The sequence below is a fragment of the Myotis brandtii genome, unplaced genomic scaffold (assembly GCF_000412655.1).
Source record: "Myotis brandtii unplaced genomic scaffold, ASM41265v1 scaffold915, whole genome shotgun sequence".
Lineage (NCBI taxonomy): Eukaryota > Metazoa > Chordata > Mammalia > Chiroptera > Vespertilionidae > Myotis > Myotis brandtii.
In genome coordinates, this window is record NW_005371769.1 from 1,096,057 (window position 1) to 1,097,250 (window position 1,194).

The following is a 1,194-nucleotide window of genomic DNA, read 5'->3' on the forward strand; positions in this document are numbered from 1 at the left end:
CCATGGGGAGACAGCTCAGGTGGGGACAGGGCTGGTCACGAGGATGCAGCTGGACCAGGAAAGAGCTCTCTCAGCGAGCATGCACGCTGATTGGAGGGGTAGAGCAAGGCCCCCAGGCAGGGTGGGAAGCCAGCCCCCCTTTCTAGACTCCCATCTCCCCCATCTCAGCCCACACAGGTGCTGGGCTGCCTCTTTCAGGGCGTGGAGGTGGGCTCAGGTCTGAGTCATTCTGTGGCCACACCACTCACCTTGAACCCTGGCATTCCTGGGGGACCGGGGGGCCCTGGCGGGCAGATGGCCGGGCACTGTCAGAGAACAGAGTGGTCAGACCCCCTGCCCCGAGACAACAGGGACCCCATGGGAACTCTGAGCAAGACCCCGACACTGAGCTCAGCACCAGGGGCCCTGAGATGGGTCATTCCTAATATGAAGGGGTCCCCGGGGCCGCACGGGGCCTCATTCAGGGCTGCCCCAGGCTCTGTAGGAGCCAGACCTTGGCCACTAGGCCCCTGGCCTCCTCACAGCCCGGCTCCAATTTCTCAGCCTCAGTGCAGGCGCCACAGGTTCAAGGCAGCTATTCAGTGAGTGTCTGCGGCCTCACAAAGGCGCCTTCATGCAAGCCCCACTCCCTGCAGCGAGCGTCAGGCGGTTCCCCTGCACAAACGCGCTTCAGGAAGGATGTGTCCCTCAGGCACAGACTGGATGCTCCGTGTTGGGGAGGCTGTGGGGTGGGGGCCTAAGGATTCTAGATCATTCCACGACTGATCTGGCACGGAGCCGAGGCCATCGACCACAGTGTCTGGGCGGACTCATCAGCGGCTCAGCCATTGTTCTCATTCTGGAAGAGGCCCCTCCTTCTGGGACGCGGGTGGGGGCGAGAAGAGATGGCAGACAGCCCCAGAGGGTGAGCCAGCTGCCGGCCCAGCAGCGGGGGCGGAGACCCAGATCTGGCCGCCCCGCCACCGCTTCCCCTTTGACACAGTGACGAAGCTCAAAGGCCAAGGTAACAGTGAACAGTCCGGAACCTTCTGCGATGGCACAGTCTGTCTGCGGCCATGCCGCCGCCGTGGCCGGGCGGCTGGAGCCCTGGAGTGCGGCTGAGCTGAGGGGCTGGACTGTGTGCAATTGGGTTTTGCCTAATTTGGATTCTCACTGCTGCATGTGGCTCCTGCAGGGCTGGGCCGGGACGGGGGG

At 63.9% G+C, this 1,194-nt stretch overlaps 1 protein-coding gene across 1 annotated transcript in view; it reads right to left on the reverse strand.

The window, feature by feature from the left end:
* The window catches only part of COL9A3 (collagen, type IX, alpha 3), a 23,239-nt gene that overhangs the window by 16,396 nt on the left and 5,649 nt on the right, over positions 1–1,194 (reverse strand). Inside the window, exon 11 of the mRNA XM_005885575.2 lies at positions 249–305. Within this exon, the coding sequence (XP_005885637.1) occupies positions 249–305 (57 nt within the window). The remainder of the gene's footprint in view (positions 1–248; positions 306–1,194) is intronic.